At 45.3% G+C, this 26,707-nt stretch overlaps 1 protein-coding gene across 4 annotated transcripts; it reads right to left on the minus strand.

The window, feature by feature from the left end:
- Positions 1-420: 420 nt before the first annotated feature.
- On the minus strand, positions 421-26,466 carry LOC1269329 (D(2) dopamine receptor). Of its 4 annotated transcripts, none has more exons than XM_061644196.1 (8): positions 26,241-26,466; positions 13,996-15,412; positions 7,152-7,376; positions 6,862-7,060; positions 6,559-6,792; positions 4,755-5,040; positions 1,144-1,367; positions 421-1,052 (listed from the first exon to the last, which is right to left on the minus strand). In XM_061644196.1, the coding sequence occupies exons 2-8, from the start codon at positions 15,116-15,118 to the stop codon at positions 866-868; spliced, it is 2,478 nt and encodes an 825-aa protein (XP_061500180.1). In that variant the 5' UTR covers positions 15,119-15,412; positions 26,241-26,466; the 3' UTR covers positions 421-865. The 4 variants fall into 4 exon arrangements, with proteins under 4 accessions (XP_061500180.1, XP_061500182.1, XP_061500183.1 ...); XM_061644198.1 differs by having other exon boundaries at positions 13,996-15,426; XM_061644199.1 differs by having other exon boundaries at positions 4,755-5,037; positions 24,852-26,466.
- Positions 26,467-26,707: the final 241 nt, after the last annotated feature.

Genomic DNA, 26,707 nt, shown 5'->3' on the forward strand with positions numbered 1-26,707 from the left:
ATTTCTTTTCATTAGTCTCGTAAAATGTCTTGCTTTATGTTTGATGTTCAGTAGAACGCTCTGGTATTTATTATCTAAGAAATAATTCTTGCTACTACTTGGCCCCACAACCGATACACCAATGAAATGAAGTCGTTATGAAATATTTCAACGAACAGTTGATCTCCGAGTTATTCAAATTTCAAATTGAATAAAATCAAATTCCTAGCTTAAAAAAATAATAATAATACAAAAATAAGGAAAACCCTTAAGCATTGATGACAACATTTGTTGCTTTAATATTGATTGTAGATGTGAAGCAAACATAAATAAACGATTCGATTTTTTTGAATTTATAGTTGTTGCACAATCGACAACCGTTGTGTTGATGTTCGGATGCAACTATCAAACGCACCAGTAGCATGTACATTGACCAGCACATTTTCGTTTACTTCATATATATATATATTATATATTATATAAAATCACATTTAGGGTTGTGCACAGTTCAAACAACGCTAACCGTGGAAATTGTTCTTACAAAATACTGTCATTTTCTTACATTCGCTAGTCTCTACCGTAAGCCCTATTTGGTGGAGGTTCAATAACAGCTACGACACATTGCTACACGACGATTTGACTTCAAGTTGATTGCTGTTCCGCTGCCATCGGTAGGATCGGTAGGTGAACATGTTTTGTACGTTCCGTGGCGGGTGTGTGGGTTGGTGAAGGGATGAGGCATGCAACGGCCGGCTGGAAGCAGCAAGCTCCGACGCAGGGTTAGGGTGTGTGAGCTCCCACCAACACCAAGCAAACTAGTACGAAGGAGTTGTGCGAATGTGTTCGGTTCTCTGCTTCTGAATGGATTCCGAGCGTCATCGTTCGCTCAACAGTCATCATCCGTGATTTCGTAGCTGCCCCGAAAGTCACTCAGCGGGGTGGCCTGGGTGGTGGAGGGCGTGAGCAGCGACGAACCTTGCAGTGATATGGCCAGCGGTAGGGCGGACGGTGTGCACAGACTGATTGCACCGCGGCTATCGGTTACCGAGCGATACCTTGGCGGCCGACCAGACCTGTGGAACGGGAACGAACAAGTGAGCGCGTGTGTGTGTGTGTGCAATACAAGCGTACGGCACTAATCAACTAGGTATCGCAAAACCCTACCGTTCACATCGGCAGCGCAGCAAACGGATGAACGCCGCTCGGAAGGTTTTATTGAAGATCGTATAAATGATTGGATTTATCGTGGATGAAACGTAGCCCAGCCACAGACAGATGCTGACGATCCGCTCCGGTACCTTCGCCTCCGGCCATGCGGCAAAGATGATGTTTAGGATGAAGAACGGCGCCCAGCAAAAGACAAAGGTAAAGAACACGAGCCCCAGAACCTGTGGAGTGTGGAAGAGATAGATGGAAGAGTAAGAAAGTGATAGATAGGAAATAGCGGAAAGAAAAAAATATATACGTGGCCGAGTCCTAACTAATAATCCTTTGAAGTGGGCATTCGCTCGGTACGGTCTGCGCTTCGCGATAAAAATCGCATACAGACGAAACATAAATCAATGCTTGACGGTACGTGGCAATAAATGTCGCTGATTGTACAGGCTCATTAAATTGATTGGTCGCAAACGTGTTGCGAACCGTTTCTTCGCACCGTCAGGCACTGTCTGTGTTTGCCCATCCTATCCCGGGGCAGATAAGTAACGCCGTTTAGCTTAGCCTAATCTACTCCCTACGGTCTTTCGGTGAACTTGGGCCACCGGAGCAGGAACTTTTAACGGGCGCACATTATTGCTCTTTACAGACAACTTTTACGCAACACTTCCTCGCACTTCTGTCTCCAACGTACACGGTTTATGCTTGTATGCGTGCGTGTGTGTGTGTGTGTGTGTGGTGGAAAACTTTTAAATTACTTTTTAATTTCACACACTCTTTTGGTGCGGTGCGGGGTGGAGAATCGTGAGAACAAAATTGAGGTGTTTGGTGCCGCACGTACAGAATGTTTCAGAAGTAATTGTTTGAACAGTGTCGGCAGCTCGTGTGGTGATGTATGTTGTAGGTAAGGGAGGATCATTGTATGCCGGATCACAATGGCAAGATCAAAGTGCTCACACCGGCTCTCGTGATCCTTGTGCATGTTGTGTGCGAACATACTTTGTAAGAAGCACCATGATATACGGTACAGCTATAAGAACACACTAATTTACTCAGAACGTTTAATGAACGAAAGATAAATAAAAACTGAAGTGTTTACCATGGCTCAAGATTTTGTTAGCTTACTGCAACATCGTGGCCACTGTCGCTGAGGCATTCGCTCTATTTTAGTATAGGTTGGGAAAGATCTGGAAGGATCATTTATAGACCGTGGGCATTAATATCAAACGGAATTTCAAATACAATCCAGAGAAGAAACTTAATTTTTGGCGCAAACAGTTTCCATTATTAGGTATTTTCCTGCACTCTGGAGTAGACGGAAAACATTTACGAAATAAGTGTATGCAACTAGTTTTGATTTGATTGTACGAGAGGCTGCTTTATTGGTAACCAATGCAACATTTGACTGCCTTTCATTCGATGCATTTGGATTCGTTAGTACTAATTTCCACTTCCAGGTATGATAAAATTAATTCCACACTTCAATCTGGACTTTATTCGGGTTCACAGAAACGCTGCTTACACACGCAGGAAAACATTTCACATTCAAACATTTAATCCATTTTATTGAAGTGAAAATTCAATCTAGTAAAAATGTCAATCAGCGCAAAAAAAAAAAACATCATAGCCAGCACTCGACGCGTTGCCGCATAGCGTATAAGTGAGGTTCAGAATATTAAACATCGCAAATCAAGTTATTTTTCGTGTGCTCGGCTCGGTAACGCTGGTTTTGGAAGTGTGCCACCAGGCATAAGTTTTTAGTTTAATTCCAATCGCTAACTTTTTGCAGCTACCGAGCGGAAGTTTGCTCTCTGCTGCATGACTGCATGAACCAAGCTGCTCACAAGCGGAAGAAAAGCTGCCGGCTGGGCCGGCTTTGTTTCACACTTAGATACGTAGATAAAATTTAAATGAGATAGTTTGAGTAAAACCAATCTTTGCACTTTTTGAGAGTTGTACTCTAGACGAACCTAGTTGTTACATTTGTCCGCTATAGTAACGGGTTTGCTCACTCGAACTGGCCAATCAATTGGTCGAATGAAAAATCGAATGTTTTGTGATTGTGATAAATATTATAACCAGTAATGCTGCTTTACGGAAGTTTTACGAAACTGTACATTGAAGATTATGATCATGAAATTGAATACGCATGCAACGTTTTGCTACTGTGTCTGACGTGGACTGTATGGACGTGAAGTGGTTCAAATCTCATGTGGAACAGGTTTTTTTTATCACTATTTCTGACACATTGACGCCAGCTGTCACTGCGAAAATGAATAATGAACGCAAGATTCTGTGTAAAAGAGTGTCCAGAAAGTATGTCAACTGGAAAAGGAAACTTATTTATCCGAAGGTGAATAAGAAAACTTCGGATAAATAAGTCCATTTGCAGCTTTATTGAGCGGCATAAACTGGAAATATCTGTTAACACAATGGCAATGGATGACGACCAAAAAAAAAAAAAAAAAGGCATCTCGTGCTTACTAAAATACTTTCCCAGCATTAACACCACAGCTTTTCCATCTGGCTTGGTTTGTGCTGTGCCATTTAACTTTGTGAAAATTTCCCTTCTAGTTTGTGAACAATTTACATCATAGCATGAGCGCACACACACATACACACACACAGGCGCAACCGGAAACTGGGGAGAAAATTTATGGCACAAACTTGATTTGCGTGAAGCTGCGGAACGGAAACGAAATGAAATATAAAGGAAAGAAAAAAAGAACGTCAAACCCGGTGACAATTTTTCAATTCTTTCCTGACCACTGTCTACGTAGACACCTTTTTCCTTCGCCAAGCCCATCACCATCCCGTTTTGCAAGAGTTACTATCTCAGCGCCTCTCGCTGTCCACCTTCATTAGGTGTTGGTCTCTTGTGAAGTTTTGTTTCGGCTTTCCAGCCGGAAGTAAGAAACGTCCGTGCCGGGGACTTTTTGCATTGTGCACTGTTTACTTCTACTTTTGCCGCACTTTGCGATGTGGCCCAGTGCTGGGCCGAATGGTGGATACCGGTGAATTAACGAGAAAGTGGACTGTTGCCTCTCATTAATTTTGGCTAGTTTTAGGAAACACCCCCTATCCCGGTGGCCAGTCCAGTCTTCCGTAATAAAGAGGCATTTTTGCTCAAGAGTGTTTGAAAAGGAGTCGTTTTTCCTCTTCCGTCGGTGTGTTGCAAATCTCATTTCCCTCAATCCCAGTGGGCGAAGTGCCGTCCTGTTCTGTTCTGCATTGCAAAGCATCCTCATCGACGCGGTGCACGTAGTAGCAGTAGAAACGCGACAAAGTGTTCATCGAGCATAGTTAGAACTTGCTACTTAAAGTGGGTGCCGTAATGTCATTTCGTCACCTGCAGGCTGCAAATGAATGTCATAATGAAGCGTTAAAAATCGCGCCCAGAGGCAGTGTTACAATGAACCATTTACCAAAACCGGAGAGAGAGCGAGAGAGACAGACAGAGAGAAAGAGTGGATGTTGGTCAATCCATTTAGCACCATGATGGCAGCATCCTTCAACCTCTTTTTCCCCCCCCCTCTACACACTATTTAGCCGGTGGACCGGAAGTGGTACCGTTCGTGTTCGCGAGCCGCGTCCCATTACCCTTTCACTACCTGCCTTACCTTGGTGGCCTTCTGCTCGGTGGCGACCGCGTTCGCCGACAGGTTGGTGCGCTTTTTGCTGCCGAGAAACTTCAGATTGAAATTTATCGCCGGCGTCGGTACGCTGTTGAGGTGTATCCGGAAGGAGCAGAACTTTTGGCGCCTCGTTTCCCGCTCGATGCTGTCCGGCGTTTGCGTGCCCTGGTCGCACACGGTTCGCGACCGCTTGCCCGCCATCGTGCGGTTGCCGCCGTTGCTGTAGCCCAGGTGCGGGTGCGACATGCTGCCTTTGATTGAGCTCATTCTGCTTTGGTGGTTGGCCGTGGTCCGTGGGGGCGGTTTTGGTCAGCGGAATGAGCAAGGAGAGAGAAAAAGAAAAGCGAGGGTGAAAAAGGAAGAGCAACATTACGCAGCAGCATAATTGAGCGAGAGTTAACGTTATTAACGCCCTTTGGTGCGGTATAAAAGGTTGGCTGCAGCGTGAAGCAAGGTGAAGGTTGCTTTCGCTTATTATGATTGGAACAAAGGTGGAACGTTGCCGCTTTGCTGTTGCTGACAGTTAAGTGCAAGCGAAGTAACAGGAAACATTGTGCGATCCCTGGGTAGCAAATGTATGTATTCTTCTTGTCTGGCAATACTATTAAAAAGGAAATGTAGCACGAAGATTCAATCGAATCGCACCACCGGGCCATATTTTCCAACTGCACTGGCAATGACAATGGTGGACTTACTTTTTCAACTTTTAAAACGATCAAATTTCTGAATGGGAATAAAAAACGCACTCCACACACCCACACTGCAACTGTTCTCTTTCAGCATACATCAATGCGAAAGGGGAATGGAAAACCTCATCCCAATGGATACGAGTCGCAAACTAAAGCAAAAAAGCAAAACAAAAACGATTTTCTACAATGTACATCGTTTACAGCACTGTTTTTTTTTTTTTTTGAGTGCCCATTTTAGTATCTGCGTAATACGTAGCCTTCAATCGTTGGCGGTGTCGATAGCATAGAAATCCTTCCATTGTGATAGAATGTCGAATCGTTGAGCGATGGACTGTGCGGGAGGATCGAAACACTACGAAAAACTCAAACACACAAGCGTGGTAGCTGTGCATAAAGGGGCAGCCAACTGGCAGCATTTCCATTCCGTGGTTGAGATGCTTGAAATGGTTGAAAGCACCAGAGTGTCCACTGCGCTTTGTGGGTGTGTGTGTGTAAGGAGGGTGGCGGAATGGAATGACGGAAACTTTTCCTTGAGCTGGCGCCACGTAACGCGAACGCAAAGTCTGGCCATCTGCGACCTTTCTCACTCGGATGCTGCGGAATTATTGAGCACTCGAGCACTAGCAGCGGCAGCCCACCGGCAGCCAACACTTTGTAATGGAAGGACAATGGCGGGATGCTGGTGCGATCATTGCTTCATTTGACAAATTGAATCAGCTTGTACTGGTGTTGCTTTTTACGTGCTGCTTGGTTGCGCGTTTAATGTGTTTATCTTTCTCAATGAAACTGCATTACCTTGAGCCTTGTGGGAACTGCAAGAAGAAACAAATCCTACCAAGTTTGAGCTTAAACATTATGCACTGTAGTTGATGTAATGTAGAATAGGTTTAACTGATAATGGCACCCCGCCGGTGAGTGTTACGATAAGGAACTTAATTGGAACTATACATATTGCAAAAAATAAAAATGCACATACAGGCCTAACTGATGTACCACTGCATCTGTGAACATTTCAATTGCCACACTATCCTATCCGTCCTTCTAATTGGTCGCCTGTTCGCCAGTCACAATAGCACCGGGCTTACCGCGCACATACATACCTGTCCATTTTGCCGGTCCCAGCGGTGGTGCCGTGCCATCGCCAGGGCAGCGCACTGTGCCCGGCCGCCACCGATGGCAGCGAGGACGGTGGCGACGAATCGTGCTGCCCGTACGCCGGCTGCTTATTGTTATTGACGGTGAATTTCCTCATCTCGACCGCTTTGTTGGAAGTGGACGAGCCATCACTTTGCGAGTTATTGGAGTGTTTGGAGGATGCCAAGCGGCCTCCCAGTCTGTGGACGAGTCAAATACGGTTCAGCTGGTCAAGCGGTATGCCTGCGGTGTGCGAAACGCTCCCATACCTTCGAAATAGCTCACCCTCCGGATGCTGCTCGAGAAAGCGTGCCTTCTTGCGGAGTAGCTGCACGGTGAGAGCGTACGTCACCACCATCATCACCATGGGGATGTAGAAGGCGACCAGCGAGCCAAACACGAAGAAGGCCCGATTGTTGATGACACACTCGTTCGGGCCGGGCATGATGTTGTTCTGGTTGATCATACCTATCCCGATCGCGGTTGGAAACATGATATCATCGCCGTTTGGTGCAAAATTATTGTACGTGTGGGTGTGTGTGTGTGTAAGACAACTCACCTAGCACGGTTATCGAGCTGGAGACCAGCATCGCCAGCAGCCACACCAGCGCGATCTTGATGCCCGTCAAGCGCTTCGTTGAATGGTGCCGACTGCCGAGCGGATTCCGGATCCCCAGGTAGCGGCCGAGACTGATGAAGCACATGTGCAGGATGCTCGCCGAGCAGGCCAGCACGTCGCACGTAACGTAGATATTGCACCACGTAACGCCGAACGGCCAGTAGCCTGAAATAGTCAATCGATTGGCTTGTTAGTTTGAATCATGGAGATGTAAGAACATACACCGAAATTTCCATAAAAGGATTTTCAGCAAAAATTCACAGAATAAATGTTAAAAAATATTTAGAATTTCTAAAATTTATGAAATAACATGTGAATATGTAATGGGTAAATATATATTATTGTGTTAGAAGTACCACTAGTGGTGGCAGTGCTCTGAAATGCGTTCCGTACGACCAATTTCAAGTAAATACGTTATTTATGATACAGCAAAGTGTTTCCTGATCGTTTACAAAGGGTTTAGAGGGTTTGAAAATTAAATGATGCCATTTCGATACATAGCGGGAAGTGAAGAGTCCTTCCCGTCACAGTCAGCTCGAGTGAAATTGAACGTAACATTTTGGGATTTTCTGCTATATTTTATTAAAAACGGGTTATTGTACACCAAATTCACAAAAAAAATCAACTATGCAACTACTTAGACTATAAAACATGTTAGAATGACGAATTAAATGCATTTCCTTGTGATTTTCCACAATGTTTCCGGGGAAAAAACTAATGTTCAACTAATACTAATACGACAAAGAAACAAGCTGGATCACAGTACAGTCAATAAATATGATTTTTTCATATATTTGTTGCATTGTATTGTATTATTTATTCGGGATGAGTGAAGTGGCCTTATCATGTTGTGGTTTTGGTATAAAATCTATTTCAGTGACTTTATGTAGAAATGTGCATACACCGTATTGCTTCGAATTGCGGACACTTAAGATATTTTTGACGTTCAATATTTTGTAACTAATTCAATTTCAATCGGTCTTTATAGATCCTTTTACTAAAGCAACCCTTCTTGCAAACCTTGAAAAAAAAAACGAATGATTTTACCAGTAACAGTGCAAAAAATCATAAAATTACAACGATATTTTGATTCATATTCCAGATAGTTCCGAGCTCATGTTTCCAATTACGGACGATTTGATTCAAATTCCGGACAGCCTCTAAATTTCGACTATAATCTTCAAATTTACACACACACACTACACCTTTTTAGTTTTTAACTTGTTTAAAGTTCCAAACACTCAATTCTGAGAGAAGATAGTTCCTTCTAGACCAACAGAACGACGGTCTTAAAAACAACGGGGTTTGGGTGCTGTTTTGCTCTTGTACTCTTAGATGCGTATAACCGAAGAACTGCTACGCGAATTGGCGGGCTTTTCCATATGGCCATCGAGGCAATTGTCATATAAATCTTTAAATATCGTTGTTTTCTTGCTGGTATCATTGGCTAAAAACATATTTTTATACAATTAACCACAATTTTCTTCGACTGTCCGGAATCAAAAACAAGAAAGTAAATCTTGCTTCGAATTCCAGAAAAATTAAATGATTCAATGAAAATCAGAGCACAATATTATAAAACACTGTTGTTGTCATGTTTTTAACTACTTCTGTAATAGATTCCACTTTCAATGCACTTAGATGCGATTAACAGGAATTATCGAAGAAATAACGCTGATATTGGATTTTAGCAAAACTGCATCCTAACATGTCGACATGTTCCCAACACTAACAATTGATTGATTTTGTCGCTTGAGATCTGGTGATGAACTGACCGACATAAAATATTTGGCAAATAAATCATGGCAATCATATGAAATCAAAAAGTGATATGGTCAGGGACAGGATTTTCTGACATTCAATAAAAACATGACGAATGTTTGGAATTTGAAGCTGTCCGTAATTTGATTCATAATTGTATCTAGCTTCTTGTCATTTTAAATTCATTAAACTATATCTGTACCACTAAACTAGCTTCAATAGATTTCTATATTTACCCTACCAATTATCCGGTATTATTCAATTTTGAACCAAAAATATTAAATATATGCTCATTGTTACTTTTTCTACTTGTAACTGTCTAATTGTTCTATCTCATTCGGTCGCGCTGTATCTCAATCAATTAGTCACTGATAGCCAAACCTACAACTGATAAAGGTAGTCCTACAACGTAATTTTTGCACCAAAAGAAGAAGAAGAGTGATAATATCTCCATATTGGAGTAAGTCGCAACACTTCCTAGAAGGTTTTACACAAATGGTTTCGTAACACAACTGAACATGATTACAACGTGAAACCAATGTATTCATAATCCCTTTAACGTTCCATCGCATCAATCAGCGTACGTCAATCACACTCATGTTTAGATATTCATTTCAATAAACTGTTGTTTTTTGTTGATATATTGAATAAAGAAGTCCCTCGTACGGCGTTCTGTCATCGCACACAATGCTCCACCCAGCGCAAACAAGCAACCCCACCAACACTACCAGCAGCCGAAACCGTAGCTAGAAAAGGGAACACCCGAAATCACTGCCCGTGCGTTTGTGTGACAGATCGGTCTTCATTTATATGCACTGACCCGCATTAATAGCGATGAATCTCCGAGCGAGCGAGCGAACCGGGTGAGCCAGATTGGAGCACATTCACGCACTTAATCTACCTCCTGCACGGCCACACTCTGCCGCCGCCGCTTCGACCGCACGCAGGCACGCAGGTGTTGTTGTATCCCACACGGCCCACGCGCGGTGGAAGACGTCACGGCAACACGTGAACCCCTCGGCCACGGCCACTCGCAAACAACTAACGTGCGAGAAGTTGATTAATGTAGCCCATAATCTGCTCCAACGGCATAACTTTCTGCAAAACTCCCATCCCGCGTGCGAGCGTGCCTGCGGCATGACAATGCCGAAAGCATGGGGACGGGCGACCGGATCCCCTGCCGGTTATGATGCCGTAGCCATTTTTCGGGCGTATCACTTTTTTCGCCTTACTGCTGGAAGGTGTAACGTGTGAGTAAGTGTGTGTGTGTGTGTGTGTGTTTTTTTTGTTACTTGTTTGTCAAAATCTGTGTCTCACTGTCCCTGTTCGGGGTTGGGTGACCGTAGCTGGCTCCCGGCGCATGGGGTTGAACATTTGAAATAGTAAATTGTACCATCGGGACCGCACTCGTAGGGTCGTTTGGTTTATCTGGCGCGTATGTATATGTGACTCGGTAAATGGGTATGTGCAAGCGTGAAGCTAAACAACTGAGAGAAAGTAAAAGAAACCATCCATAATTTTTCGCACAGTTTTCGTGTTCCGTGTGCTGGCAAAAATGCTTTTACCGGAGAAGCAGATGATTCGCCCGCAACCCACAGCCCATTTATCACCGGTTAGCACAACCAGTGCCAGATTTATTTGACACACACACACATACACATACACTTACAGCAACACAACCACAATTTCACCCAGCAAAGCAGCAAAGCGAGCAGTCGGGTTTTTGGGAAGGAATTCTTTCAAACCTTAACCGTTACCATCGTACGGACGGCAAACGAAAGCTGCTACGCTACGAAAAACGCAACAGCCGAGCATGGGTGCACGGTGGACGAAACATAATTGGGACGGTGGAAGGTGGAGGCTGCGTTTTCGGGCCCCCTGTCGACGCGGAGGTGCAGTTACGGTTGCAACAGTGCTCAAACCGCGCACCGCCTTTCGCGCAAAGTGAAAGCGAGCGGATCCCACAATCCCCATTCGAAACGTGATATAAATAATGGCGCATAGGAGAAAATGCCACTGGCCGCCATAAATCTTTCGCTCGCAGAAGTAACGACCACCGTGTTACCCACCTACCCATGAAGCGGTGGCAGCAGCAGCAGCAGCAGCATCATCATCATCACCATCCCGTCCATCCCGTTACCGGTGGGTTGTGTGTGCCGGGAGTGCGGTACGGATGTTGCCAGGCTAGCATAACCCTGCCAGCTAACGCCATTTTGAATGTGGCATCAAACGGAAGCTTTCGCTTTTCTTCCTGCCCGGTGCGGTACTGGGCGCCTCCATCGAGGTGTAGCGGTTGATGCAGCGGGTCTAAGGGATGGCCGTGAACCCGGCCTGTTGCCATTCTCTTTCCTTCTCCCAATGGTTGGATTTACAATTCAATTCACATTTTTTCCCATTACACGCACTTACAAACACACACAGACACAGCGCAGCAAAAGAGTTCGCGTCACTTGATGCTGCTTTTTTGTTGCCAGAAGTGCTAGAAAGTCGTCGGCGCTACACTGTGTGTTATTGTGTAAATGTTTTGCCCTTCCTGCCGTACCGCCCGGCGTCATCTTTCCGCCTTCCTTGCTACGACCACAAAACTTTGATGGTATGTTTTTCGCATTCACACAGCTGCGCATTTGGCCGACGGAATGTGGGGGAGGGGGGGGGGTGCTTAGTTTTGTGTAGCACAACAAAAGCCAATGCAAGGTACAGGGGAAAAGAAACAACAGCAAACCAACCCGAGCACGTGGCCCGAAAGTTGCAAACCAGTTAGTTTCGGTGCACGGGCACGGATGGACTGTGGGTGGTAGAGCAAAAAAAAAAAAAAAAGAATGCACAGAGACGAGAACCATCCAAAAAACACCAACAATCCCGGGGCCGATGTTTCTTGCACAAACTAGCAGAGCGCATAAGGGCGCTAACAACAAAAAGCTAACATTTTCTTTCATCAAATGAAACGAAAGAGAGAGAGAGAAACAAGAAAAAAAAAACGTTGAAATAGAGCGACTCTTGGGGCAGTGTGGAAAAACAATCGTGGGAATTGTGGCGATAGCTTGTTTTGAATAACCAGGGGGTATTTTTTCCGACCAGTTTTGTCGTTAGGCTGCCATTTCAGAGAGATAAACAAAAAAACAAACCGCACACCGACCGTGCGGTGAAATTGAACGGATTTATACACAGCAGTAAACTGTCACCGCCCTGAAATGGACGTCCCACCAGCACCACAAGGCAAGGGTGTTGCTTGGAAGCTTGAAGCGGTGTGTGTGTGTGTGAGTGTTGGGACGGATATCTATCGAAGGAAAGAATGTGCTTTTCCCCCGGTTGTACGATTGATTGATATCCGTTCTAAATGGTCCATGAATAGAAATGTGGAAACACCCCGGCACGATCCCGCGGTGGGTGGCAGCAGGCCGACAAATGGGTCGAGCGAGGGATACACCTTCCCCCCCCCCCGCCGCCTTTAGTAGGCCATGATTTACCGGCGCACCAATTCCACACGGGAAAGTACCCACTCGGGCGAACCGGGCGTACATCAAAGCCGTCGCCACTAATGATGATTTGTATCTAGTGGACGCGCGGGAATATTGGCCACTCGAATGCCGGCCAAACCGCCTGCCGGGATGCCATCTTCGGAAACCGAACAGGGCAAAGCAATAAAGAGCAATAAATAGGGTTTGTTTTGTGTGAAAAGTGAGACGTGCAAAAAACCCGGGCGATGTGCTCTAATGATCCTCAGCTTTCGGGGCACGAGCGTAACGAACCGGTTTGGGCGATCTATATCGATTGGATGGATAATATACTCTGCTAGAACTGCTGGGCGTGCTGGTGAGCATGGGAGGAGTTTTGTGAACAAAAAGCAACTTTTGAAAAAAGATTAAAATTCAATGAACTATGCCAAATGGAGCTAATTTGATTTCAACATTACACGGAGTTTATCACTGCACTCCAAGGCTGTGGGACCCCATCCTGATACGTTCTAAAGCAATATTATTTCCCTCATGGCGCAGCGCGACCCTCACTACGGTACTGGCGAACAAAGAATGCTCATCTACTGAAGAATGTTCATCTACTGTTCATCTACTGATCTTTGAACTGAATGTTCAAAGGCTAAAATGAGCTTTTGTTCCAATCGCTCGTATTCAATCTGCAATTCAGCATAAATTAAATTTACTTCGCATGGATCCTGGAGTATCATCAACATCGAATGTTTTGAGTGTTTTAACTTGAAATGAACAACAAAGCACACCTCAATACGTCTAGCACATTTCAAAACCATGTTAGCAAAACAGTATTGGTAAATCTGCTACCTTCATTATTTTGCGCTTAGTTATTACTTATTAATGCGGTTGTTATGAAAACAGGACAAATTAAAACTATGGGGCCCTTTCCGTTTGAAGTTCGTAGGCTGAAATTTCAGCTAGTCAGCTGTTTGCATTGTATAGCAGTTTTCGAGCAGCTATCTATGGGAGTATAATATACAGATGGGACTATCCCAAGATGTATGAATTTATAAGACTGTTTTTATCGCTTCTGATTCTGAATGAAGATTTTAAGAGTGTTTAGAGTATTCGTCAAGCCTCCAGAAAGCTCGCTGGAGCAAAAGTTTTCACCCATCCTGTCAAAAAGTGGTATTCAAAATTGTTTCCAAAAAAATGCCATGAGACCACCTGGACTAAATACACTTTGATTCCAGATTCCACCACGTGATCTCTTCAATTCACCTTGGGATAAATGTAAACAACCCGGTGTTTTCGAGCAGATAATCGAATCTAATTCTAGCTTTGGGGCTAGAATAATCTAGACTGAAAATTGCAGGCTAGTTTTATGTGCGGTTTTGTATGGAGTGTTTACATGATTTCAGCCTCCAACTGTCAAACTCCATACAAAAAACTAACTAGAATCGTGAAGGCCCCCTATGTTAGAAAGGAAACATAATGATCAAATTTAGCATGAGTTTGCGCAATACACATATTGTCACCTTGAGCTGGAGTAAAAGAAAATGATCAAACGATAAAGCTCCCACTCCAGCACTTACCTAGAAATCCTGGTATGGCACCGAGCGGCATCACGAACAGGCTAACGAGCAGGTCCGCTATCGCAAGCGAGAGCAGAAAGTAGTTGGTCACGTTCTGCAGCTTGCGATCGAGCGCCACCGCCAGACAGACAAGGATGTTGCCGAGCCCGCCGGCAAAGATGAACAGGATGACGAATAGGAAGCTCCACTCGTACCGGCCCGGGGCCGTATCGCCACCCGCCGGCAGCTCCCCGAGCAGCTGCGTCTGGTTCCAGCCCGCGAGCGCCGCCACGGCATGGTGCTCCGCCCCGTTCAGCCAGGTGGGGCTGACCAGTGCATTCCGCAGCTCGACATTCATCCAGCACTGGATGGGTTCGAGCAGCGATACGCTTACCAGCTCGAACGCGTCACTTTCGAACAGTGATCCCGCGGCCAACGGCGACTCTGTCGACACATTGCCACAGACCAGCCGGACGGACTGCACGGGCCCCGGGACCGCCCGGGCGGTCTGTGACGGTTGCGCGGGCGTCGGTCGTTCCGCGTCCAGTAGCGCCTGCGACGCATTCCAGCAACCGTCCACCGTCAGCCGATCGGTGTCGATCGTGTCCAAGCTGCCAAAGCTGACCTCGTTCAGCTGCAGCAGCAGCTTCGGCAGCTTCACGATCAGCTCCGACACGGGCTGGAACACTTGGCGCGCGATCAGCGTGATGTTGTGTGACGCGGCGGTGCGGCAGCTCGTGCTCGGTAGCTGCTGCCAACTGTCCGGCGCAACCGGTTCCGGTGCACACTCGTACAGTGCATCGTTCCACCGCACTTCCTCGGTGTGTCGATCGCCACTAACACCATCACTGCCGGACACTATGGAATGCAGGCCACACTTGAACGTCTGATAGCACTGGGTGGCGGCCCGGTAGAGGCTGCCCGTACTGTTTCCTGTCCGTAGCTCGACCGCACCCACGCTCCCGGGCGCGCCTAGCGGGTGCGATCGTGCACTGTCAGCACTGTCGTCGCCATCAAACCGGCACAGCACATCGGGACCCCACAGCAGCGAGGAGGAACTGTTACTGTAGCTGGCGCAGGACACCATGTACCGCCACGCTTTCCAATGATCACACCACCAACCGAAGGACTCTCCATCGTCCATGGTTGACTGGTTCACACGTCACTTTAAGCGAATTCGTTCTGATGGTGCTGACTTGTTTTTCTGTGTGTGTGTGTTTATGTGTGTTTAAACCGGTCTTGTATCCTAGAGCACGCCACAGAGCGGGTGAAAGAGAGCTGGCCGGGAATGCCGAGGCTTCAGCTCAGCTCAGCGGTGGCTGCCATAATTCCGCCGATCCATCGTAGCACGCGCCCGGCAAAGTGAATGTGCAACCGTACAATCATCAGTAGGAATGAAATCTAACAGCAGCTCGCGTGTCTGGGAAGCGGAACCGACCTGCAGGAAAGATACTGTATTACACATCAGCACGAGCCCGGGCCAACTCAGCACACAGTCTAATAAATATTTAAATTGAAATTGCACATGTGGATGGTTCCGGTTGGCTCGTATCGTTCACGCAAGGACGAGCGAAGGAACTGCCGCTACATTCCGCCGTTCGGCCAGAGTTTGGTTAAGGAATTACGAAATATGCGATCATTATGCGCACCGCTAGTGGTATGGTATGGCTGCAGCCGCAATGCCCCGGATTGCCCGTCCCGTCCCGTGTTCCGGCCAGCCAGTTGTAGCGAATGGTTCGGGCGCTGGGCGCGCATTCGTTTTGTGGAACCGGTTTGATGCCGGTGTTAAACACACCTCGTGCCGTTCCGAAACGACCGTTTATGAGTTTGTGCGACAGATGCTTCACTCAGATGGCAGTGAGGCTGATAATTGCCAACCAGTACTGCCGTCGTCGCTTGTCGCTGTTATGCATGGGTGCAATAAAAGAGGCAATATTGTGTGCAGCATTTGTTAAAATGTGTTGAAATAGCATGTCGAATTCTTGAAGATAATGGAGATACCCCAATTGGATTGGAATATTTGAATAGCATGTGTGGCATTGCTTCGTGCTACTAGCAATTGGCGTTCGTAGACTACGCGTGCTGATCATTTATTTGTATTTTGAAAATGGAAACGTCTACACCTTGTGTGTGTTTTGGAATAAAATTGTTCTTGCAGATAGTCTGCCACAGCTCGGCTTTTAAGCTATCAACCTTTAATTCGTAAAAAAAAAACAAACCACATAAGTAATTAGTTCGATTTTAAGCCTATGTTGGGCCAAATTAGGATCATTGGAAGTCGTATGCTGCTTCTTTCATGTGCTTCATTTCAATCGTTTGACCCCTCAATCGCCTCAGTGTATTAATTGCTTGTTTTATTCTAGCGAAAAAACTGTGACGAACTTTAAACAAATTCACTTGCGATTTTATTTGTCCCATTCTTTAACAAGACGCACGGAGCTAAACATGATTTTAGCCATTTCTATGAGGGAGAAAGGGCAGCTTTTAAAAATAAATGTGATGAGGGTGGAAGTAATAGGAATGAAGTTACCATGTGTTGGTGGAGTAAGATCACCGTGTGTAGATCGTACACAAATAATGTTAGCTTCATTTAAAAAAAATCTTTGAACCACATGGAAAACCATGGCAATTATTCAACATGTGATCGAGGGGAAGAGTTACTCGACTGGGCATAGCGAATTTTCGCTTTGCTTCAGCGATAAAATTTGTTATTCATTTTTGGCGTAAAGACTTTTTTCGCGAATCATTTGCCAGTTTACAGACTTATTGTACGACACAACCGGATATTCTAAAGTTTAGGCTGCGGGAACGAAGACGGCAATCGGGCCTTTATACATGTGCCGGACCGTTTAACGATCCTCAGCTCACAGCTTACACTATCTAATTACACCGAATTTCGTCGTGCATAGTCTTGAGAACGTTTTAGCCCTGTTCTGAACGTCAATGACTGCGGGCCCGAGAGTTCTTGTAATTTGCAGCACATAATTAGATTTCTATCAATCGCTAACAACTGTACTTAGCACACAGCACAGCACATTTAATTAGTACGAATCGACACGCCATTTTCGTGCCTGCGATTCCTGCGATTGCATAGGCACGATAGGCTCAATTTATGGGCCCCAAACAGCAATCGGTAGCATTCGGTCGCAGTTTGAACCACCAGCAGCAGCGGCATGTTGTAACGAATCCGGCATCGGAACGCAATCACGGCGATCAACAGCGGGTTGGGCCCGTTTACGAGCAGCTCGTTTTAGTTCTACCAAAAACCAGGGGCACGGTGTTGGTAGTGGTGGTGGTGCACTATCCGGTACCTGGGTTAGAAAAACCGCTGGTTAACATTACCGAACACTGGCTTATTCCCTCTCTCTCTCTCCCTCCTCATCCCCACCTCTCTTCCCACAGCACTCGGTCCAGCGCCAACCACCCTATCGGTATGTATGTAAAACGAGCCGGCAAATGGCATTGCACGAGGATCGTATGTGGCTACACGGCTGCTCGAAATCTAAACTTTCCGCGAGTACAAAGTGGTAACATAACCGCAGATTATCTCCAGCGCGATCTGGCAGCAGGTAGTGGCAGCGGGGGGGCGGCACTGACACAGCAGCATGGTGGTAACCTCTCCCTCCCCCTCCTCTAGCAGTGTTGGCGATGACAGGCAGGCTGGTTCGCCGATTGCATCGCTGAGTGGCTTTCAACCCGGCCCCTGGTGAACGGTGGCATGATACGGTAGCGCTGGGTGTAGCTGGAGAATGGGTGTGTATGGGTTGTATAATGTGGCGTTTAGATTTCACAGCTGTGGTCTGTGGGCTTCAGGGTCAATGCGGGCGGCACATCATCGCGACAAATCTTTTCCAACCTTTTTGCCGCGCCCGGCTTCCCCCACTGCCAATCGAATGTCAGCTTCATGCATTACTGCCAATAAGGCTGAAATGCAACGGAACATTATGTGCCCCGTACACAATCAGGCGCTCATTCAGTTTGGAAAATCCCACCACCCTCTGTTGTGCAACGGAGCAAACCCTAGCGATCGACATTAACACGTGTAAAGCGGGGGTTACAAATTGGGTACGGGTGTCTGTTCAACAACCACTATCGAAACCGACACACGTTCTCACCTAAAACGCTACACCCCCGGTAGCAAGATGCACGTTCGAGCTGTGGTTAAATATGAATAAATGGACACCGGTTAAACATGGCCGGTGAACCAGTGAACCGAGCACATTTCAATGGGCAATTGATGCTGGTGTCTGCCGGTTGTGGATTATCCTGCAATTATAATGAAAAGGTTTGTCCGCAAAAGTGCCATTGTTTCGAGTGGCGTGTTTTTGACCACCGTAATTGAAGGCCAGCAATTTCACCAATCAGCATTCGTGGTTTTGTGTTTATGGTTGGCGTAATTAGATTGCTTCTATTTGTTGGGTGTAATTGATCAAACGAAGATTTAATTATTTTATCATAAGTAGGTTGTGTAAGCTTGCGCTAGTTGGTTAACTTTCGGAATAAATATGGATATGAATATGATGTCGGGGCGGTCCCGTGGAACAGTCGTCAACTCGAACGACTCAATAACACGACCGTCATGGGTTCAAGTCTAGTATGAGCCGTATCCCCGTAGCAAGGATTGACCATCCGGCTGCGTGGTAATGTATAAAGCCTCGAAAGCCTGTATAGGCCGCCATGTTTTCGTTACGCCAAGTAAAAGAAGAATGAATATGATGTATGTTGATCTGGTTGATGTATCTCACTCATCGTAGTCTGAACAAGTTTTTCAACTCGATTTGACCACATGTCAAATCACATCAAATTTTATGGTAATGAAATTAAAACATATGAAAATGTGTTTATCATATCAATCACTTCCGAAAAGTTCAAATGATACATTTTATGGCAATGAAATAAAAATATTCTGAAAATATGTTTATCATATCAATCACTTACAAAAAGTTCTAATGTTCACTTACAAAAAGAATGTTTATATAACGATTTTAAGTTGAAATTAAACAATAATATAATGTTTAAAACGTCTTTTCTTTTTCATACACAATGGGAATAATTGTAGTGAAAAAGACCTTACCAGGCCTTTGTTAGTGCAATATATAAAGCATTTTACAGCAGCACTACTCGAAGCATGTTACATCGGTGTTATAAATACATCTTAAATTTCCGATAGCAAAAACTACATATTTTGAATAAAATGCTACACATATGATGAGATAAGATTGCATTCAATTCAATAAACGTACAACACTCAACGCTGCACCTGTGTGATTTGTTTACAAACAGCTTTATCAACTTCATAAAAAGTTAATTTGCTTTAATACAAAATATATACAACTAAAACTTTGCACACAAGGTTGCCATTTCTACCTTCTCGCGCCCTTGCCCGCAGAAGACAACCACACTTACCTGGAAGCAACCAATTTGTTTGCGTATCCTGCAAACTACACAGTCGCAAGCATTATCACCAGCCATCGCCTGAAACGCGAAGCGACAGCGACAATAAATTCAATAATAACTACGCATTTCGCTTCCATCCCTTTTGGGTAAGCCGACGAAGACTTTCCAGTGCCCACGAAATGTGTCGATCGCACCACCGATGATAGCGAAAAGTGACGGCACAGTGGAACGATAATTTTGCGCTCATGATTCAGCGGTAAAGTGTAAAATTGACGGTAAAGTCTATAAATAGGTGTACGCTACGCAGCAGAAATCCTATCGGATCGTAGCCAAAAAAAAACCGAGGAGCGACGGAATAATGCGAGAGAAATATGAGCCCGTCCCAAGGTGCACGCTAGTTGGACATTGTTTGCATAGCGTCCTCGAGTAGCGTAACTTTTTTTCAATAATGTGTTTGTTTAAAGTTCAAAGATCAGGCTACTGAAGGTGCTGCCTACACGGGAGCGAGAGAGAGAGAGAGAGAGAGAGAAAGATAGTGCTGAAAATATAATGTTCACAAATTGGCAAATACCTTCTACACCCATCACACGGAGCCAAACAGCGGTCGAGTGGTTCGTGATGGGTGTCCATTTCAAAGCAGCTTGTGGGCCGGTACACCCAGCCTACCATCAAAGATGTCATCGTGATCAATCAGGTCTCGGAAGTAGCTCTGGCCCGGTTTCGAGGAAGCTGAAGCTGTTGCATACTCGATACGCATCTCAACCGCACTCTACTATATACATACTTTATGCTTAAGAATCAAACATCGTCTAGCTTGTTTGTACCGGTGAGTGAATCCCGTCCCACAATAAGCAGGAACACTAAAGTGGATCACTTCCCAATGGCAAATACAACACTTCGTTTCGTATTGATTGGCAATATCGTTGTGGGTTTTCGATTTGCCAAACGTGCAGGAACGCTAACGAACTAGTTGCGAGTGGACGATGATGGGCGGAAGGGAAAGGCTAGAGCCAAGGTTTTGGTTTCACAATGCCTTCCCGGTGCGGCTATGCAGCTACTAACGATGCCAGTGGACAACGTTCCCTACTTCCGTGACCGTCGGAAACTAGAAAGTCTTGCTTTGTTTGTTATATTCACTCTTCAGTGAACGAAATGGAGGACAAAGCAGATGCAAGGATGGATTCGATAAACAGCATGGTTCATTCAATTTTCAATCGGTTCGATGGAAAACTCAGTGGCATGCTGGAATGGAAATGTCTAGGTGTGTGTGTGTGTGTGTGTGTGTGTGTGTGTGTGTATGTGTGTGTTTTTCTTGTGATGGAATGTTCTCAAAGCTTTTTTGCGGCAGTGCTGGAAGACTCGTCCCGAATGCATTGTTGTCTGGACGGGTGTGTTTTTTGCAAGCTAAAACAAGAATCGTTTTTTGTACAAGATGCAAAAGCAAAATCTCAAAGTGTTCAACCAATCAAGCTACTCAGTTTTCAAATGGTGACAAAGAATTATGGGCGAACTTGTCAATCGAATGTTTTTTTTCTGCTTTTGCAATTTGATTTGCTACCAAGGTCTTTAGTTCACCGTATTGCTTGTGCGCGGTGATCTGTCAAGATTGGTTGAAATAATTAGATAACTTTTCAAAACATGATTTGTTTTTTGTTTAACTGATTTCTAACTTAGTATTGGAATATTTAAATCTTAATGTTGTGTAAAAGTTTAAATATATTCAGATAGTATCTTATATCTTTACAGGGTAATAGGAACGCAATGTGTTACAACGTGTCGAGTACAGCAATGGTATTACAACTATTGAGCCGTAAAACAATGGCATTCTATTGCATCAAGATTCCTAGGATTGAGCAAGCTAACAGGGACGACACTGAATAAATTAAATGTTCTGCCAGGCTTCGTACTGTGCTATTACGCCTGTAGATGTAATAGCATACAGTACAGTAAACTAAATTATCGTGTTCTAAACATCATTGCACAATCAGTTTAGAATGAGTTTCCAGTGAATCTCAGCAAGACAAAGGTGTGCAGATGCATTAATCTAATTTATAAAATATCTTCAATTGAGATATATAAGCGATCTTCATGTATGCTTTTCTTTCCATGAATTTTATAGTAATATACTTTTCTTTTGTGAAAACATAGAATGCTTCGTCAACGGAGGAAAACTGTATGTTTGTAGGAAGCAGGTGCTCTAAAGGTGGGGAAAGGTGTGTAAATTGAAACAATAATTTTCTATTAAAATTATGTTGCAACAAGGGTGCCTTCACTTGTCACGGGCAATCTTTCAATCCAATTTAGCCATGCGGTACTTCAACTTACCATCAATAAAGCAAAATAAATAGAAACAGGTTCTAGGAAATGGGCAAATTTTCCCACTGGCTTACCCGATCAGTGTTGAAAGAAATAGCGTAAGACGTTTTTGCTCCCCTCGCCCCGCAACAGCATAAACACAAATCAGTTTAAATAAGTTCTGCGAAATAGCGTCTGCCTCTCGGGGCTGCCCGCAATAAAGCCATGTCAGCTGGGTAACAGTTCGCATCTGACAGACATCCGCCTTGTTGCTGCAGCAGGACCCTTGTCTCTTGATTAAAATCTCATCAAAACCTTTTTCACTCCGGCTGGCAAGTGGTGGCCATACCCATGAACGCACGGACAAACGGTAGCACCCGAATCTTCACTACCTCCTTCCCTCTCACACCCCGTCCACCACGCACTTTTCTCGAGCCTCCTTTCGAAGCTCAAACCTGCCAAATCCGACGTAAGCCATCCTGCGTGTGCCAAGGAGATTAAGCCCGGCCAGCAAACGGAATCCGAAGAGGAAAGCGAAGGTCCCCGGGAAACGAGGATCAAAGTACAGCAACTTCTTAACGCCCGCTCTCACGAACCCGTTGTTGTACCAGCGCAAACAATAATAAAATGCTACAAGCGTGTGATGGCTTTTTTCGGCAAAGCCAAACGCAACAACAAAAAAAGCTGCCAGCTCCAGTTAGGTCGACAATCGGACGGATCGGGCTAGGTGAAACCGGCCTGCCGTGGGGACGGACGGCATGGATACAGAAGTGTATCCTCAAGAATTAATTCTCGAGGAATGTTTTAGAGCGTGGCAGCACCGTGAAGGTTTGGATGAAGTGTTTTAGCGGTTCAGTTCAGGCGAAAAGGGATCGTTTTGCATGTTTTTAGCAGCGTTATTTACGTGTTTCGCCTCGCCCCTGTAAGGGGTTATTGAGTTCTTATGGTTTTGCGCACCCACAAACAAACACAGCCATGCAAAGGGAGAGGGGGGGGGGAGTCGATGGGGAACTTGGAGAGGCCCTTTGGGTTAGTATCGCAGGGTTAGCCGGATCTTTCTTTTCCCCTCGTCGGCGGTAAGGTGCAATCAACCGAAGATAAGATCAGTGGGATACGGCGTGATTTAAGCCTATACGGGTATTAGCAAAACCCCGAGCTGGATACGATGGGTCCGGGTGGAGGAGTGAGGAGAATTTGTGGTGCCGGAACGGAAAGGAAACAATCCGAGCGTCCGAGGCTGGCCTGCCGAACCCGCCGGCAGTGTAGACAGAAAAATCATTGTCGGCTATTATCGGGAGCAATAATCAGAGTTAATTGCGTAGAAAATAGGGTTTCACATCTGCCAAAAGTGAATGCGAAATATAAAAAGGGATAAGTGCGAACCTTAGCAACTGTCTGAGCGTGTCAGAATGTGTATGTGTGTGAATGTGTGCATGCGTGCTCTGAAGCTGGACAGGGTGGTTCGCAGACGGCTGCAAAAGAAACGGTTTGCAGGGGTTGAAGTTTAGCTATCGCAAGGCAAGGAAAGATTTAGACGCATTTGTGAGCTTCGTTTTTAGTTTAGTATGCCAGCAAAAAGGCATGAAGTGATACTCGTTGACTTATTGATTGACCCATACCAGCATCCTTACAGAGAGTTTATCACATAGAGGTGTTCAAGAATTCAGGATCAGGGGTTATCTTCAGAGGACCCTATAATGAAGCCTGGGATCACTTTGTAAAGCTTAAAATGAATATTTTGTTGACTTGTCTTATGAAAACGAGTTTTAATGGTCGCTCATTAGCTAAAGATAACGTTAAAATTACCCTTAACAGCATTATTTGCGAAGCAATGCGGCCCGCAAATTATAAAGTTTGAAGATCCCTGTGTTAGATCAATGTTTTTTTTTTTATAGAAATTCAGCTAATTAAATATCATGGCTTTGCTGCATGATAAAAATAATTGAAAAGCAAAATAAGAGTACCTGCAACTACTACTACGTTAACAAATACTTTAACATATACTCCTCAAATTATTGTACTTATTGAGCTTTTCAACACAAATATAACCCTTTTCTCGTCGTCAAAATACTAACACACAAGAAAATAAAAAAAAAATCAGTTGAACCGGACCAATCACTGTAACTAAACCAAGGTCAGGTCGAACACTTGTATATTTTCGACAGTGGACAGGGTCAACATTGATACCAAATGCATTAAACCGACCAATTACCAGAGCTAGTCTACTACCGCCAAGAAGTGGATGGAGTACCAACGACTGGAATAAAAGTGTTGAGTTTTTCACCGGGTTTCCGGCAGAACGGGCTTCCACACAAAGGAACACAACAGGAATGGTCCGCAAGCTCTTTAAATCTTATGTTGACATCGAATTGGGGACATAATGATTTTGGATTTTTCCAGTTTTGACAAAAGCATGTAAACATTCGGAAAAGTAGTACGAAATGTTTGCGGCATCCTTTTATTTGGTCGAACGGAATGTTGGAGTTGGCGATACTAACCAACGAACAAGCATATTACCAATCCTTTAATTAGTAGGACGATCTTTGTACTGGTTACATTCAGCAACGATGTTAAAATATAAACAATATTGTCCATTAGCTAGAATGTTAATCGATTCCCACTTTCTGTAAAACTGCTAATTGATTTGTTTGATAATGCAACCCTCAACGCACCAGTACCAACGCCTAACATTGAACATATCAACCAGAAGTGCACTTCTGCTGCATTTATGGTATCGTACACACGGCAACAACCACAACAACAGTAATAACAAAAAACTGCATTTACACAGCGTTACACAGCGTGTGTGCCGTTCATACCGAGATAGCCCTGAAGTAGTGCAAAGAGCTCTGGGAGGCAGATGCATTAATCAACACTGCCACACGCCCCCGTCCAACCACACTCATACAGTGCACAGTACGACAGCTGGGTGCTAATCGAGTCACTTGAGCGTATGGGCGGTTGGGCAACTGACCCGTACAAACAACCTGTATCCACAAAACGGGCCAATGCGACGAACGACTAAGCCTTCTCGGTAGCCAGGTCGTCGATACGATCGGCAGCACCGATAAGCCTGCAATCTGGGCAACGGGCGGGCTATGCTTTGTGTGTGTGTAAGGCGATTTTTTTGTGTGTAGAATTAATAGTGCAATGGGAAACATTGCACACCAGAAAGATCCACTTACACTTGCGATCAAACTTTTGTGCGATGGTTGGAGACGTCTGGTAAAGAAGTACAACCTTCACACTCTTCTCACCTACTCTGGTTATATCACTTGCACGCTGTACTAAAGGTATCAGAGTGCTCCGTTAACCGGTACAATGGCAACAACGCGCTGCACTGTGCTTGACAGCGTTACTTGTATTTCTCCCGTTTTTTTTTTTTGTTACCAGAGATTTCGGACACTTTCACTATTAATCACACCGTTGCGCAGGTAGCTTTGATTGATCGTGTGCACTGCTGCTGCCGCTGCTGCCTTTTTCTGCACACTGCACACGGCGAGCAATCTAGTCGTCTGCTTCTTTCACCTAACTGCGAAACACGTACTTCCGTACCAGTTGAAGGGGACCGTTGAAGGGACGGTACGGCACATTGAATAGCGAATTTGAGAAACCAATTTACACTGGCCACGAGGCACCACAGCTACACCGACACCGGTAACGATGATCGCACGGCAGAGCGCTCCATCCAGTTGCGTTGCACTTGCCTGCGCAGGATTATTCGCACACGGCGGCGGAAAACAGCATCCCCCACATGGGCCACACACGGATGCACACTACAGCGGTTGACACTGACTGATGCTGCATTTCATCGACTTCCGGATGGGTGAACTGACAACCAACAGCAACAATGCACACAGTGCACTCACTTACTTATGGTGCTGAACGTATATTGAGCGGTTTCTTCAAAGGATTACCCATCAGAAGCTGGGAATAGAGGGAACCAACAGAACTTGGTTGCACCTTGCTCTTTACACACGTACCACACACACATATACAGACATATATACACACGTACCGTTTGAGGGTGGATAAAATGAGGAGCGGGGGGGGGGGGGGGCGAAGATTTTACCCGCTTTCGATTCACTGCTGACTTGCCGGCGGTTGTCGACGAATCACGCTTCAGCTGCACTTTTGAGAATGTTGCGAAATTGAAAGGTTGCAACGAGCGCGCGCGTATGATAAAAAAAGGGAAAATCCCACCGTACCCAAACTTTGCAAATGATTCTCGAATGCACACCACAAACACACATACATGAACGCATACACACACACACACACACGTGGGCGCCGTATGATAAATTCACGACCGGCAGGCAAAGACCGGATACGTTCCGAGGTGCTGGTCGGGCCGGGGCTGTGCTGTTGCTCCGGTTTTGTGAGGAACGATCGGCACTAACGAACCGTCGGTGTACCGGGTTTCTGCATCGCTTAGTAGAGGATGCTGACGACGATGCTAAGGGCGAACAGTTGCCGCAAAGAAACCACGTGGTATGCGATGCAACTTCTGCTCACCATATTTCCACACACACACACACACACACACACTCTTTCTGACACCACTCTTGGCTCACCGATTTTGATCCGTTGTGTGGAACACTTTTACGCTGGTTTTGTTTCACAAAATTTGACAAGATTTGCGTTCTGCGATCCACACGGCAGCGGGCTGACACAGCAGACGGGTTGAGCTCTTCCACGATTGCCACCACCACCAACAACAACAACAACAACAACGTACATACACTTTGGAGCTTGGCCAGTACGCGCGCGTTCGCCACGTCCGAACCGTACGGCGGTAACAGACGGAATGTGAGTGCTGGCGCTCACACAAACGCTCGGTACGCGGTGTGCGCGTCTCTTCGTTCGCTACGGAGTGGCGTTTTGGTGTTCTGTTTGGGTAGGGATGGTCCGGAATCGGAACTAGGTTTCCGATAGCAAATTGAAATGATTGCTTGGGACTTTATCCCTTCCTATTGGATCTTTTATTCATACCATTCCGAATCTTTATCGAGTTGGTTTAAGCGTTGCAGTACGTTGTATT

The sequence above is a fragment of the Anopheles gambiae genome, chromosome 2, assembly GCF_943734735.2.
Source record: "Anopheles gambiae chromosome 2, idAnoGambNW_F1_1, whole genome shotgun sequence".
NCBI lineage: Eukaryota > Metazoa > Arthropoda > Insecta > Diptera > Culicidae > Anopheles > Anopheles gambiae.

Excerpts from the sequence above, each read along its gene's own strand:
- LOC1269329 (XM_061644196.1), bottom strand. The coding sequence starts at position 15,118 with ATGGACGATGGAGAGTCCTTCGGTTGGTGGTGTGATCATTGGAAAGCG. Across the intron at positions 7,377-13,995 it reads TGCCATACCAGGATTTCTAG|GCTACTGGCCGTTCGGCGTT; the intron begins GTAAGTGCTGGA and ends TGACTATTTCAG. Across the intron at positions 6,793-6,861 it reads GAGGGTGAGCTATTTCGAAG|ACTGGGAGGCCGCTTGGCAT; the intron begins GTATGGGAGCGT and ends ACTCGTCCACAG.